At 40.0% G+C, this 12,891-nt stretch overlaps 1 protein-coding gene across 1 annotated transcript; it reads left to right on the top strand.

Moving 5' to 3' along the window:
- Window positions 1-867: 867 nt before the first annotated feature.
- AMD1 (adenosylmethionine decarboxylase 1) lies at window positions 868-8,720 on the top strand. Its single transcript, XM_029962779.1, has 8 exons — window positions 868-954; window positions 2,442-2,568; window positions 3,066-3,168; window positions 3,999-4,041; window positions 4,139-4,283; window positions 5,293-5,385; window positions 5,468-5,623; window positions 6,588-8,720. The coding sequence occupies exons 2-8, from the start codon at window positions 2,452-2,454 to the stop codon at window positions 6,726-6,728; spliced, it is 798 nt and encodes a 265-aa protein (XP_029818639.1). The 5' UTR covers window positions 868-954; window positions 2,442-2,451; the 3' UTR covers window positions 6,729-8,720.
- The last annotated feature ends 4,171 nt before the right edge of the window (window positions 8,721-12,891 follow it).

Here is a 12,891-nt window from a genome sequence, read left to right as displayed (position 1 = left end):
AAGGGAGGGATGGGAGAAGTAGGACAGCTGGCAGTCTTGTATTTTGTGACGTCAGGATGCTGTATTTGTTCCTGTCTTATTTATAGCAAAATTGACTATATTGGATTCTACTAATCTGATGTAGACACAAGACTTAAGTTGACAACTAAAGTAGTTTTTTGCAAGTCTGTCCTTTCTGATTAGGACTTGAAATATTAAACTTTTACATTTATACTGAAATCTAGCACTGTGGCTTCAACTTGCCCTGTATGAAAATAGTTTGGTTTATTTTCTTTTAAGTATAATATTTGAAACTCTTATTTACTCTAAGTCTTCTATATCTTCTAGAGGCAGAAGAAATTCTGTGATCCTGATTGATCAAAGAGGAATTCAGGCCATTGAAATCTGTTAGTTTTTAGGGATGGTTTTCAGCTAAATTAGGAACTTGACTCTATGCTGATCAATTAAAACATCTTAATGCTAACTTGCTGGTTTATTACTCAAGTAGTTGCCAATGACTTCTGATTGAAGTGCATGGAGGTTCAACCTAAAGCATACCTTAAAATTAATTGCTATAACTTATCTTTGTGGGATAAGGTTATCTTGACTCCCTTAGTTAGAAGCTTGGGGTTGCTGTTTGGCAGTTGTCTGCATGCAGCAGACTACAGTAACAGCTTTTGATGAATACTTAGCAATTGAGAGCTAAGAAATTGGATGTTACTGTTATAGGCAGTCCCTATATAAGAAGTCTTCCTATTTTGTGCTCTCAGATCCAGTAGCTCAAGACAAGAGCTCTAGTCTTGTTTGGGCTACACTTTTTAACCGGGACTCCAGAATGCTTTGGTTTGTTTAACCTGTTGTTTGTGCTTTTCTGTAATTCCTTTACAGGATTGAGTGGGACAAACTTCTGGAGAATGTGCATTGTTTGATCATAAGTGTGACAAAAACTGACAAGCAGGAAGCTTATGTACTCAGGTAAGCCACTACTGCATTCTTTTAGTCTCTTAAGAGGTGGAAAAGTGAAAGCTGTCATATGGGACCAATTTTGGGTTAATATGCTGCTGTTGATGGCTACAGCTTGCAGGGATCTGCTAATCACAGTACTCTCATGCTTCTGTTCAGAGGTGCAAATGTCTTCACAGTTACCACTGTTTCTTTTTTCCTCTAACTGAAAAGATTGACGGAGCTGTGGTGGTTCTGCACCTGAACACTGAATTTTGTCTGGGGGGTAAATAAGTCTCCCCAGTTAAGAGGCTTAGTATTGCGTCAGCAGAATAGTGCATATAGGTGTCACTTATAGATCAGCAAAAAAACCTGTATCAGTAGATTGGCTTTAACTGCAGATAATATGGAACAACCCTTCCATCTGAGCTAAGGATATCTATAAAAATGTAGCTTTCCTGAAATCCTGGAATTTTTGCGTTGTGCAGCAGTTAGTTGTAAGGACACTACTTTCACCATGTGTTTTTCATCTTGCAAAATACTTTCTTGCTTTTTCTATGTGAACTTTACAGATACATTTGACATTCTCTGCTTTACTTCAGATTACAAATGCTGAAGCTTTTGTACTCTGAAAGACTGTCTTGAGGGCAAGGTTGGGCTTAAGAGCAAGCTAGTCAAAGAAACTGTGCTGAAGTCTTATTTCTTCAAGCTTCATGTATTTTAAATGAAATTCTGAAAAGAGTCTAGCTAGTTACACTGCATCTTGGATGAAATATAGTCTTGACTTTGAATTTGTAAACAGCATTCCAAATTGCGTTATTTAAGCTAACTTTTACTCCTATTGTTCAGTTACTTAGTGAAAACATACTTGTTAAGCGTGTTTAAATATTCTGGATGTAGTATCAATGCCTATCTTCAGTTCAGTGGAACTGCAGTTAAGTATCTGACTTAGTTTATGTATAGTTAATTTCTGTATCTTTACAGGCATATCATATAGCTGTGCCTATATTCTCATAGTGAGACTTCATGTTCCTATGGACTGGTGCTAATTTACCTCTTTCTAGTAGTCTGCTTTCCTAGAAGATGCAGCCAGACAACTTACTAAATTCTGTTAAGGCTTTTGCCTTATTTGAGTTCACCTTCTCATAGGCTTTGTCAGCTGAAAAAGATTACAAGTTTGTTCTATGTCAGAGTTAAGACATTACATTCAATGTCTATGCTGTGTACCCACTTTACAGCATGTTTGTATTTCTCAAATAGTTTGAGGATGTCTAATACATGTGTTATGTCTTCCTGTAGTGGGGTATCTCCATAATACCATGCTTGGAGCAAGTATTTGTTTTGGGAAATCATAATTGCTCTCGAATGTTAGCTGAAATCTACAGTTTTGGTCCATTTGCCAAACATGTTTATGTACCATATGCTGAATACTCAGACTAACGCATTTGGTGGGGATAAGAACTAAGAGCTGGATTGTTTTATGTAGAGCACTTAATATATTTTTCACACCTTTTTTACAGTGAGAGTAGCATGTTTGTCTCCAAGAGACGTTTCATTTTGAAGACGTGTGGTACCACCCTCTTACTGCAAGCACTGGTTCCCCTGTTGGAGCTTGCTAGGGAGTACAGTGGGTTTGACTCAATTCAGGTAAGGTGTCAAAAATGTTACATCTTCCTTAGAATGTACACAAACCTTTTTTACCACTATTTCAAATTCACTGATTCTGTTAAATATTCTGGAACTTTGACATTTATGTACTCTTCCCATAATGGGAAGATTGTGATATAAGATTGCTCTGCTGTAGCATTTACCCTTCTGTTTACCTCTTAACGGGTGCGAACTATCAAATGCTATTGTGCTGAGTTACTTAAGGGTGAAAGACTTCTGTGCCCATGCTGTCAGTGCTGAAGTCACTGGAGTTTTCTAGTGGAAAACAAGTTTGGAAGTAAGCTGTCTCCTGTAGCTTAGAAATTAAGATAGGAATAACCATATGCCTCTGAAATGGGAATAAAGGTAGCAGTGTTTTGACAGTGAAAACTTTAGGTCCTGTAAAAGTTTATGATAAATGCTTGCATTTTTCTAAATTTTTAGGTTTTACGTGGGTGGATATATTCAATATCTAAGATGCATCTTTATTTTTTCAGAGCTTCTTTTATTCACGTAAGAATTTCATGAAGCCTTCCCACCAGGAGTACCCACATAGGAATTTCCAGGAAGAAGTAGAGTTTCTTAATGAAATTTTCCCAAGTAAGTTCATGAAACTTCAGCAAAGTTGTACAGCTTGTGTGAAGGGTTGATGTTACGTGAGAAGTGACAAGCAGTACAATAGGTACAGGCTGCCAGGCCGTGCATTCAGCAGTCCTTGCATAAAAATCAAGAGCTGTTTACGGAATTTCTGCTGCTAGCTTGCCAAGATCAAAATTTAAATCATAGTAAGCTTGACATTTAGCACCTTGTGTTAACTGAGGTCATCTTCGTAATTCTAAACAGAGTGTAGTAAATCACTCTGCAGGATCTGGCTTTCAGTAACCCTAAAAGCCCTGTCAAAAGCTAGGATAGTAATTTAAACTAATACACTGAAGAAAAATGTGGGCTTTTCTCAGAAAAGTCACTGTGCCAAAAATTTAATTTAAACATTTAATAAAATTTAGTAAAGTTTAAAACTTACAGGAAGAATCTTAAATTTTAAATACTGGCAGAAAAGTTTTTTTGAAGGAACATGGAAGCTGTGGTACTCATCTGAGTTATTTGAAAATAAATGCAAATCATAAATGTATTTAATAGAGGCTTAAGAATACCAGGGTTTCTCTCTGTGCATAGCAAAAGCTGTAATCTGAATTTCCTGCTGGTAGGCTCTCAGCTGGGGTGTCCAGACCCGCTTCTGAGGGAACCTCCTTTTCTGATTAACTTTGCATTCCTGAAGCTAAATGCCTGGTTATTTGACACAGATGCTGACTGTATCAGTGAACCTCATGGGGTTCTGTGAAAACTTCTGTCTTTAAATATGAGATGAATATGATATTTTTCATAAATGTTCAGCTGTGATGCATTAACTGGAGACTTCTTGTCTTGTCTAGATGGAGCAGCTTATTGCATGGGGCGTATGAATTCTGATTGCTGGTATGTATGTGAAGAGTTGGAAGTCTTTGGGGCTTACAGTAGAACATAACTTGGTGCTTTTAATATATATTACATATGTGATTTGTATTTTCCATAGGTACCTGTACACTCTGGATTTCCCAGAGAGTCGGATATCCAATCAGCCTGATCAGACACTGGAAATTCTGATGAGTGAGCTTGACCCAGTAGTTATGGACCAGTTCTACATGAAAGATGGTGTTACTGCAAATGATGTCACTCGTGTATGTTTGCTTGAAAACTAATAATTTTGGGGAACGGTGGAAATCGGGCAGCAAAATGCTTCATTTAATTACCATTTAATAGAAGGCTTATTTTGTGGTAGGAAAGATTTAATAGAAAATGTCAGGTTAATGCTTTAGGAGTAAAATGGATTTAACTCTAGAATGTTTTGGGGAACATCACATTTTCAGTGCCCCTGCTTTAGTGTTTTGAAAGGAGCAATATATAGTGCTTTGGATGATTGAAAGCTTTTACTCTGAAAAATGGAGGAGTAGGAATAAAACCACAATTTGAGTAACTTTGACTGAAGGATGTGGATTATGAGGAGTAAGGCTTAGACTGAAGATAATGAATCCAAAGGTTATCTAGGTATCAAAATCAAGGAGCCATTTGGATGGGGGGAAGGGCAGACTTGGGGTCTAAGCATAACTTGATGGTTATGCCTCCTTTTCCCCTTTTTCCAAATGGGGAAGTCCTATGACATGAACAAATTTCTCTGACAAATACACTACTTCATCTTGTTTTCTGTCTTAGGCTTTGATTCTCTTATTTGCTACTGAGATTTGGATGTATCTCAGGTATTATGTGGGATTTAGAAGTGCTTGGGATTGCACTTTTATTCTAGAGTATAAAGTAGTATATCCTTACTCTGGAGTAAATGTAAATAGGCTTCACTTTGTGGACAGTGGTTGAACAGAAGCTCCACTTGCCATTTCAGCAGCAAAAGCAACTGTTTTAGAATTCTAAGCTTTTCCCTTGTCTTGGATGTATGCAGCTTGGTTCTGTAAGAGGCAGTGTAATAAATAACTGAGTGACAAGGTGCATACAAGTTATTTGGTGACAGGATGCAAAGCAAGTTCATCTACAGTGGTACAAATTATCAAACTGACTTGTTCTTGGCAGAACTCTGATGTCCTGCCCCCTAAATGTTGGTTCTACTTTTGAATGAAATCTAAACAAGTGTAAGGGTGTATCATAAACTGAGTTGTTTAATTCTAACTTCTATTTCAGATGAGTGGAATTCGTGACCTGATACCAGGTTCTGTTATTGATGCTACAATGTTCAATCCTTGTGGGTATTCAATGAATGGGATGAAATCGGATGTAAGTTTTGCACTCATTGATAATTAACATACTGATAATTAATAAATATTTGGTGGTAACAATACTTTTTTTTTTTTTTCAGGGAACTTACTGGACTATTCACATCACTCCAGAACCAGAGTTTTCTTATGTTAGTTTTGAAACAAACATAAGTCAGACCTCTTATGATGATCTGATTAGAAAAGTTGTGGAGGTTTTCAAGCCAGGAAAATTTGTGACAACCCTCTTTGTTAATCAGGTGAGTTTTCTTGCTTTAGCTTGTCAGCTTATGAAATGCACACAGACACAAATAAAGCAAAGCTAGAGATTTTTAGTAGTGATTAAGTTTCCAGTTTGCCTTTATATTGGGATGGTAGGTTCTTCAGAAAGTAAAAGTACTCTTCACTATTGCTTTGGCATGTACTAAATCTGATCTCCAGAGTTCTTCAGAAATACTAAGATGAGGCAACCCAGTCTCAGTATTCTGATGACTTCCTGTGCCATTCTTTATGGGCATAATTTCTTGCTTTGGCACTTTTCTGGATTTGCCTGCAGCTGTCAGTTGTAGAAGTACTGCTATTAATGGTGATGCTGCCAGCTGTCATAGAACCATAGAATGTTTTGGGTTGGGAGAGGCCTTAAAGATCATTTAGTTCCAACCCCCCCTGCCGTGGGCAGGGATGCTTTTCACTAGACCAGGTTACTCAGAGCCCCATCCAACCTGGCCTTGAACACTTCTGGGGATGGGACATCTGCAACTTCCCTGGACAACCTGTTCCAGTGCCTCACTACTCTCACAGCAATGAATTTCTTCCTAATATCTAGTCTGAACCCACCCTCTTTCAGTTTAAAGCTGTTCCCCTTTGTCCTATCACTACATGCCCTTGTTAAAATGTCCCTCTCCAGCTCTTCTGTAACCCCTTTTAGGTACTGGCAGGCTGCTTAAAGGTCCTCCACAAGCCTTCTCTTCTCCAGGCTGAACAACCCCAACTCCTTTCAGCCTGTCTCTGTAGGAGAGGTGCTCCATCCCCTGTAATGGTTTGCAGCATCACATGTAGGGAGCAGAATCACTGCCTGGGAATGAAATTTCCTGTAGCACTGTCAGGCACAGATCTGAAGCATGTTGGTAATAAGTATCACAAGAACTACGTGTGAAATACATGGTATGCTAGTCCATCTTTAAATGCCAGTTTAAAAATAACTTTTACCTTTTTGTTTTCTAGAGCTCTAAATGTCGCACAGTGTTTTCCTCTGCCCAGAAGATTGAAGGGTTTAAACGTCTTGATCACCAGATTGCCCAATTCAGTGATTATAATTTCGTTTTTACCAGTTTTACAAAAAATCGCCAGCAACAGCACAGTTGATTAAAAATGAAGAAAAAGCGCAAAAAGAAATCCCATATAGAAGGTGGTGGTTGCTTTCTAGTTAATGATTCAGGGGGCCATGTTTTCCACTCCCACCACCTTGTAGTTTTGGAAAGCCCTAGGTGTAATCTTAGTATAACCGTTTTGAATTGTATGCATTATTATATCAAGGAGTTAGATATCTTGCATGAATGCTCTCTTCTGTGTTTAGGTACTCTATGCCACTCTTGCTGTGAAATTGAAGTGCATGTAGAAAAATCTTACTGTATGAAACTTTACAACACTTGTAAAAATGATTCAGGTAGAATTACACACAATATAGTTTTTCTCCAGGTATCACCAAAAATTCCCCACAGACAAGGCTTTCGTCCTCATTAGACTTTAGCCTCAACCTACTCACTGGGGACAGTTCTCTGTTAAATTGTTGCTCTGTTTTTGTTTTTTTTTCATCTATGTTGTGATTTCAGTCTAAAACAGTTTTTGACAAACTTCTATGATTTCTAATGAAACTGATTCTTAACACTTTCATGTTTGGAGAAAGTTCTTAAAACAGTTACAAATTGTTTTGCTACTACAGGTGGTGGTTGATTTATTTTTAAATCAGACTGACTTTTCATGCTCTAATAAAGCTTATAGGAATTTGCTCAGCTCTACTGTAGCACTGGGCTAATACATTGGTCTTTCACCTTTAGTAACTTGGGTATCAGTACTAGTGCAGGCTAAAATTTGTCTTACCTTAATGCTCATTTATCTGTCCACAACCCCAAGCTGTCACACCGCTACACGACAGAATTTGAAGAAGGTCCAAGTCTTGATTAGGAGAAGAGCAGAGCCAGAATGCAAGTGCTTTGGCATAGTTGTGTGACAGCTTTGCAAAGTGCAAGTTCGTGTTGGCACCAGACATTTTCTGTCCTAATCACCTGTTATGTCAGACTAAGAAGTTGGTGCTTTTGAGCACTGGCAGGTAGATATAGTGGAGGAGTGGAATTTGCCAGTCTGGATGTGTTGATTGGTTTGGATTATTCTCAGTAAAACCTGTGACCTACTGTAAAGAGTGCTTCTAAACTGGTCCAGTGTCTCTTCATTTTGTTGTTCCAAGCAAAGCTAATGCCTCTATCTTGTGACAGTCCTGTGACATAGTTGTGCATGTGACTTACGTTGTATTTGAGTGTTGTGACTTCATCTGTTTTTTCCTCCTAATTGCTAAGGTGGTTCCTCTTACTGTGACTTGAGGGCATTAAGTGAAGGCATAGAACAAGAACTGTCTGGGACATCTGGACAGCAGTGAAGTAGAATGCTATTCATGGAGCATGAATAAGTCACTTCAATGGGTATTGACTAAAATGCAGGCTTTAAAGAGCTGGCACCCTTTCAGCTGTGTTTGCAAATACTGGGATTTTAACAGCTGTGAGACCAGTGTGTTAACTACAAAATTGAGATATTTCCCCCCCTTGTCCTTGCAATGTTTTGACTCTTTCTGGTTTGATGCAATGGTTTTTCTGTTCCTTCCATATTTATAAATGAAGCACTTTTTCAGTGCTTATAAACTGAAGTCTACTTGGTTAGAAATCAAGTGGTTGGAACATTTGGATTTTTTTTTTTTTATATTTTAAGCATATTATTGATGTTCTTTACCAATATTATCAATTACATGCTGTAAATGGCACTAAAGCTTTTTGGTGTTAATACTGAGGACCAATATTTGTGGTTTTTTTGTTCTTACATTGTCCCAATTGTTCTGACATTGGTTGGCTTGAGGTCCTTTAAGTAGACTGAGGTTCCCTTTTCAAGTAATACTGAAGTTCACGTTTAAAAAAAAGAAGCATAAGCCTCGGCTATAAAAATGAAAGCTGTTGAATGGGTTATTGAACTATCTGGGTGATCAGGATGGGGGGAGTACGGTGTTTATAATTTCTGTGGTGTTAGACTTTGATCATTTAAAAATATCTGTACCACAACTTAACGCTTCAATAAAAGTTCGCTTAAATTGTTTGCAGTGATGATCCAGTAATTCTACCCTTAACTGTTTTCATGCCTTTTGGTACCAAATGGTTTAATTCTGAAATAGATTTATGTCCTTATTGTCCTAATTTACTTTAGATTTGCTTTGCCCTTGTAGGGGATGCATCTCCACAGTTTGCACACTGGTAGTTTTAAATGAGGCAGTATGTCAGACAAAGCCAAATGCAAATGTTATGCTGTTGTTGAGGCTAAAACTTTTTCTAAATGAACACAAAAATTTGCCATCTTCATCTAACCTGTATTTTTTCTTCAGCATTAAATATTTTAAATAGTCCTCTGAATTCAGACAGCTCCTGTTTCTAAGTAAAAAACTGGCATCCATTTAGGGTACTTAATTAGACTGAGAGTTCAAGGTGAGGTTTGTCTCTTAAAACAAAGGAGGCATGTATCTGGATAGTAACCTAGACTAGAAGCTGGTGGCTACTGATGTCACCGCTAAGCGGATGCAACCAGCATAAGTGAAGATTCCTTGAGTTCATGTGACTTAGTCCTTCAGGAATAGTAGCTGCAGTTTACCCTCAAAGCTCTAACAATGCTGATATCCCCCAAAGTCAAATAAGTAGGGAAAACTTGTGTTAGTATTGGAGCTCTAACACCTTCAAACTGTTCAGTTCTGAATACAGGTTTCATCAGTCACCCAGACTCTTATCTGTGATGTTACATTTCTAATTGTGCTCTAGGTATTAAATAGTAACTTCTAGTTATTTCAAGTACTTACGACTGTTGAAAATGACCTACTAACTCCGCTATGAAAATAAGAAATTCCAACTTGCAGCATCAAGAGATCCTGTCTAACGATCTCAGCTGTAACAAGTTAGCAGTAATCTACCTCTGAAGAACTGTTTTCTGCACTGACCTCCACAAACTGAAGATTCATCTTCATATTTTTCTGTTTTAACTCGCTTTACCTGAAGTTTGCAGGTTTCATGTGAAGTTACTTCTCATCTTCACATTTTTTACCTCAGGAGTGTCCTTCAGTAATACTCCTTTACCCCCTCTCCTGTAAAGGGTGCTTGATAGTTGACCTGAGAATGTCAACTACTACAGCAATACAAATGCAAAGCTTCCTGTAGTTATTAGCTGCTTGATATTTGTTTTTCTCATAAACCAGTGGAGGAAATGGCACTGTAGCTGTAAGTCCACATGCCCACTTAATTTCTGTGAATAAATCAATCGAACAGCTATTCTAAAGGGGTAGGAAAGACTTTCCTCAGATGATTTACTGTCAGATGACAGCCAAAGGAGCACTAAGCACAAAAAGAGGGCTAAGGAGGATCTCCTTTACTGGATGTGGGGGGGAACATAATGGCAAAGGGCAACGAAAAAGCTGAGGTACTTAATGCCTTCTTTACCTCAGTCTCTAAAATAAGAGCTTTTGCTCTCCAGATACCCAGTCCTGAGCTGTAAGACAGGGGCTGGAATCAAGCTTCCCATAATCCAGGAGGAAAGGGTTACTGTTACTGACTTGCTACACCACTTAGAAACACACAAGTCTATGCGGTCAGATGGGATCTAAAGGTACTGCAGGAGCTGGTGAAAGACTTCGCCAAGCCACTTTGAATCATTTAGCAGCAGTCCTGGGCAGGTCCCAGTTGGCTGGAGGGTAGCTAACATGATGCCCATCTACAAGGGCCAGAATGAGGATCTGCGTAATTATGGGCATGTCAGCCTGACCTTGGTGCCAGGGAAGGTCATGGAGCAGATAATCTTGAGCACTGTCACATGGCATGTACAGGACAACCAGGCCCAGACAAGCATGGGTTTGTGAATGGCAGGTCCTTCTTGACCAACCTGATCTCCATCTGTGACAAGGTGACCTGCACAGTGGAGGAGGGAAAGGTTGTGGATGGTGTTGGTCTGGACTTCAGTGAAGCCTTTGATGCTGTGTCCCACAGTATTCTCCTGCAGAAACTGACTGCTTATGGCTTGGATGGATGCACTGTTTGCTGGGTAAAAACCTGGCTGGATGGCCAGGTCCAGAGAGTGTTGGTGAATAGTGCTGGTGGCTGGTCACTAGTGATGTTCCCCGGGGCTCATTGTTGGAGCGAGTCCTGTTTAGTATCTTCACTGATGATCTGGATGATGGAGTGGAGTGCTTCCTCTGTCAGTTTGTGGACTGCACCAAGTTGGGTGGGAATGTTGATCTGCTGGAGAGTAGGAAGGTTCTGAAGAGGGATCTGGACAGGCTGGATTGATGGGGTTCAACACCAAGGGCTGGGTTGTGCACTTGTCACCTCAACCTCAGGCAGTGCTACAGTCTGAGGAAAGAATGGCTGGAAAGTGTCTCAGTGGAAAAGGACCTGGTGGTGCTAGTTGACAGCAACTGAACATGAGCCAGGAGCATGCCCAGGTGGCCAAGAAAGCCAGCAGCTTCCTGGCTTGTATCACAAATTGTGTGGCCAGCAGGATCAGGGAAGTGGTAGTCCCTCTGTACTCAGCACTGGTGAGGCCCATGTACCTTGACTACTGTGTTCAGTTTTGGGCCCCTCAGTACAAGAAAGATATCGAGGTGCTCCAGCATCCAGAGAAGGGCAATGGAGCTGGAGTACAGGTCCAATGAAGTGTGGCTGAGGGAGCTGAGATTGTTTAGCCTAGAAAAAAGGAGTTTCAGGGGGGATCCAGAAACATTTAGAGGTGGCACCTAGGGACATGGTTTAGTGGTGGACTCTAGCAATGCTGAGTAAATGGTTCAACTCTGTGATCTTAGAGGTCTTTTCCAGCCCTAATGGTTCTATGAATCCCATCCAGTCCCATGGGCTTGTGAGGTCCAGCTTTTAATAGTCTCTAACTTGATGCTGCCTGTAGTGTATGGAGCACATCTCATTCCACAAACTACTACTATGACCAAAGACCTGTGTGATTGAGAGGAGACTGACTCAGTAGAAGGCACTGAGTATATCAGGATTTTTTTCTGGTGCTCAGTCACCCCCTTGATTCAGCAGTCTTAAAAACTGAACTTGGCTAGTTCAGTTTTATCTCTGCCTAGGAAAGGCTTTATATTTTCTTTTGATAGCCTGTCCTTCCTTCCATTTCTTGTGGACTTTCTGCACTTGAACTCAGTTTGGAGTGATGAGTGCTGCAGTCATGGTGTCCCAAGAAAAGAGATGTGCTTAAAAAAGCTAACAGAAGCAATTTAAAGTCCAAGAACTGAATAATACTGGTGGTTGCAAAGCTGGGGGGGGGGGAATCTCATCCCATGGCAGGGGATTTGAAACTAGATGATCTTTATGGTCCATTCCAACCCAAACCGTTCTATGATTCTGTCTTAGACTGTATGGAGACAGAGGGGGGTGGGCATGATTAGGGCAGGTAAGAGGATAAGGTAGTTCTGTGTGCCTGAGCTCCCTGATGTCATTTCAACACAGGGCAGAAATGGAGCTGTTGACACCAATGCTGGTATCAAGCCACTTGAATAGGCATTAAAAGCCATGGGTTTTCAATCCTACACCTCTACTGTACTTGTTGATGACAAAGACATGAATCTGCTCTAGTACTCAGATCTGAGTGGTTTGACTCTAGAAGCAGGTAGTGGCTATCAGTCTGGCTGCTGGTTTGGTGGTGCAGGATTACATATTGGCAGAGATGTTGAAGCTTCCCAGCTGGGATGGTGTAAACTACCCTAGTGATAATCCCCAAAGCAATGCCATCAATAACTGAATGCAGAAGTCTTGGAAAAAGTGCTGAGGAAGAGCTCTTGAGGCATGGAGTTCTCCCATGCTATACAGACAAAACTGTTAGAGGTGGAAAAAATTGCTTCCAGATATATTATGTGTAATCTGAAGCCTGTTGAAGTATTAAAGCCAAGCCTGTGGCCAAAGCCTAGAAAGAACAGGATAGTTCAGTGCTGACCTGTTATGTTCCCATGCAACCACAGTAGTGACAATTCAGTAGAAAGGTTAATGAACAACTGAGGAGCTATTCAGTTGCATGAAGCTAAGCAAAATGGGCTTAGCCCATTTGGGGACCTGTGTCAAATGGATGCAGAGAATCACTTGCATGTTCTCAAACATACTTAAAAACCATTCCAATTTCAAATGCATGTACAGCCACAATGTGAATGTACCTACAGGCAAGCCCTGGGAAGAGAACACTGTCATTAGGAAGATACTGAGACAGGCATTTCCCAGTAGTTTGTTCCATT

The sequence above is a fragment of the Manacus vitellinus genome, unplaced genomic scaffold (genome assembly GCF_001715985.3).
Source record: "Manacus vitellinus isolate BGI_N305 unplaced genomic scaffold, ASM171598v3 scaffold_4_pilon, whole genome shotgun sequence".
In the NCBI taxonomy this organism is placed as follows: Eukaryota; Metazoa; Chordata; class Aves; order Passeriformes; family Pipridae; genus Manacus; species Manacus vitellinus.
The sequence above is the reverse complement of the archived record's forward strand: the minus strand, read 5'-3'. Positions and strand labels throughout refer to the sequence as shown.